The sequence below is a fragment of the Saccostrea cucullata genome, unplaced genomic scaffold (genome assembly GCF_032062105.1).
Source record: "Saccostrea cucullata isolate Sc308-1 unplaced genomic scaffold, CSIRO_AGI_Scuc_v1 ctg5838, whole genome shotgun sequence".
In the NCBI taxonomy this organism is placed as follows: domain Eukaryota; kingdom Metazoa; phylum Mollusca; class Bivalvia; order Ostreida; family Ostreidae; genus Saccostrea; species Saccostrea cuccullata.
This window is the reverse complement of record NW_026919849.1, coordinates 102,324-104,598: the sequence shown is the minus strand read 5'-3', so window position 1 is coordinate 104,598 and position 2,275 is coordinate 102,324. Positions and strand designations below refer to the sequence as shown.

General features: G+C 37.3%; 1 protein-coding gene across 1 annotated transcript; it reads left to right on the top strand.

The window, feature by feature from the left end:
• The first annotated feature begins 288 nt into the window (after positions 1-288).
• Positions 289-2,060, top strand: LOC134239297 (uncharacterized). Its single transcript, XM_062721478.1, has one exon. It carries the CDS (start codon positions 289-291, stop codon positions 2,047-2,049), a length of 1,761 nt encoding a protein of 586 aa, XP_062577462.1. The 3' UTR covers positions 2,050-2,060.
• The last annotated feature ends 215 nt before the right edge of the window (positions 2,061-2,275 follow it).

Below are 2,275 nucleotides of genomic sequence, written 5' to 3'. Positions count from 1 at the left end.
ATGACATTTTTTGATAATATGTGTTGATTGACATCTGCATGCACATGGTCTCACCACGACTAATTTGTCTACTCTTCTTTAAACTTGACCATCCCGGTTTCTACTCTAAAATACACTTTTATAGTATAGAGCTCGAGGTGACCAAATTTAAAGAAGACAAATAAGTCGTGACGAGTCTTTGTGGTGCATATGCACTAAATATTAACTAAAACTTAGATCTTTATCTTACTAATGTCACATAGAATACATTCAATTTTTTAAATACACTTTTTCATTCATTAATTGTAGATGGCTTTATCTAAAATGGATATTCCCCGCACAGCCCAACACTTTTTAGAATGCGACATTGACGAATGTGAAAGAAACTGTGAGTTCTATTGCAACCCTTGTCATCAAAGATTGTGTAAACAATGCAGCGAGGAACATCTGATAAGTCCAGAAAACAAGAACCATGAGGTGGTCCTTTACCAGCAACGTAAACGACAACTTCCTGTGGAGAAATGCAAGATCCACCCCACAAAAGATGTGGACATGTTGTGTGAAGAATGCCAAATTCCAGTATGTTCCAAATGTGTCACACAAAGAGAACATCGGGGGCATATATTTACTGATCTAGAGACAATATATGCACAAAAATATGCAGACTTTCAAAAGGAAATTTCCAAGATGCAAGACTACTTTCTCCCTACATCACAAAATTTAAAGAAAGAAATTAAAAAAGATTCCTCAGAAATCAAACACATCATGGACAACATCAGAACATCCATGAAGACTGAAGGTGAGACTCTGAAAAGTCTGGTAGACACAGTCATATCTGAGAACATGAAGCAGTTAGACCAGATAGAGCAATCACTGTTAGAAGATCTAAACACCCAAGACAAGACAATAGATAACTACATCACATATCTTAATAACCTTGTCGAAGAGATCCAGAGATGTCTGTCCTCTACAGAAACCCAGAAATTAATGTCTGAGAAGAAACCAAAGATCCGATCCATACCAGAGACAACAAAACCAGTCACACCAGGATTTACTGCTGGTCAATATAGCAAAAGTGATGTCACCAAATTACTTGGTAAAATACATGTCCCCAACATTAAAGCAGAAAAGAGAGAAATAAAGCCCATTGAAAGTGTCTACAATATAGCAATGAAACCTACACATAAACAGATGAAAGAAGACAAAAAGAAATCTGACAAGAAACAAACAATCTCTCTATCTGCCTCTGTCACCATGGTCAGGGAGTTCAATGTACCAGGTGTTAAAAATGTATACCATGTCTCACTAGATCAATCAGACAGACTCTGGATCAGTGACAATGAGGGTAATCTTGTCCAAACAGACCTCCAGGGGAATGTGATACAGAAGATAAAAACCAGTGATGGACGTGGTTACCACACAGTCACACAGGACAGAGATCTGATCTTTACAGACAAAGACAAGAATGTCATCGATAGGATAACACAGGATAATAATATCACTGAATTCATTAAAACTGGAGACTGGAGTCCACTCAGCATACACTCCTCCCACATCAACGGGGACTTACTGGTGGGGATGTTGAAATTAACAGAGACTAAAGGACTGTTTAAAATGAGGAAAAATAAAGAGGAAAGTAAAGTCACCAGGTACAACAAGACAGGAAAAGAACTACAGAACATACAGAGGGATAACAAAGGACAGGAACTGTATAGTACATTACCACACTACATCACAGAAAACATAAATGGAGATATCTGTACATCAGACTACTATAAAGGAGTAGTGGTGGTGAATAAATCAGGACAACACAGGTTCTCCTACACAGGTCAGGGGTCAGGGTTCCTTTCCTATGGAATCTGTACTGATGTCCTCGGTCACATCCTGGTGTGTGATGGATTCTTTATAAGTAACACTGTTCACCTCCTTGATCAGGACGGTCAATTCTTGTCTCTATTGCTCACCCCACAACAAGGGGTACCCTTCCCGCGTAGTGTGTGTGTAGATGACGAGAATAATCTCTATGTAGGACAATATAACACTCTGACAGTGTACAAGTATCTCCAGTGATTAATGTGATTCTTATTCTGGCTTAAACATATTGCATATTGTATCAAACTAACACAAACCTAAAGCTCTCAAGTAATTGTGTTTTATGTTATCTTTTTATTACATTTGTATCAGTTCATGAATTTAATTGTTACATGAAAATCTATCATGTACAATCAAATTTGTTTACATCCTGTATGTACATAAAAGCAAAATAATAAGAAACTTTATCATGTCCAATCCTATA

What these genes read in the sequence shown, in the direction of transcription:
- LOC134239297 (XM_062721478.1), top strand. Translation starts at nt 289, where the DNA reads ATGGCTTTATCTAAAATGGATATTCCCCGCACAGCCCAACACTTTTTA.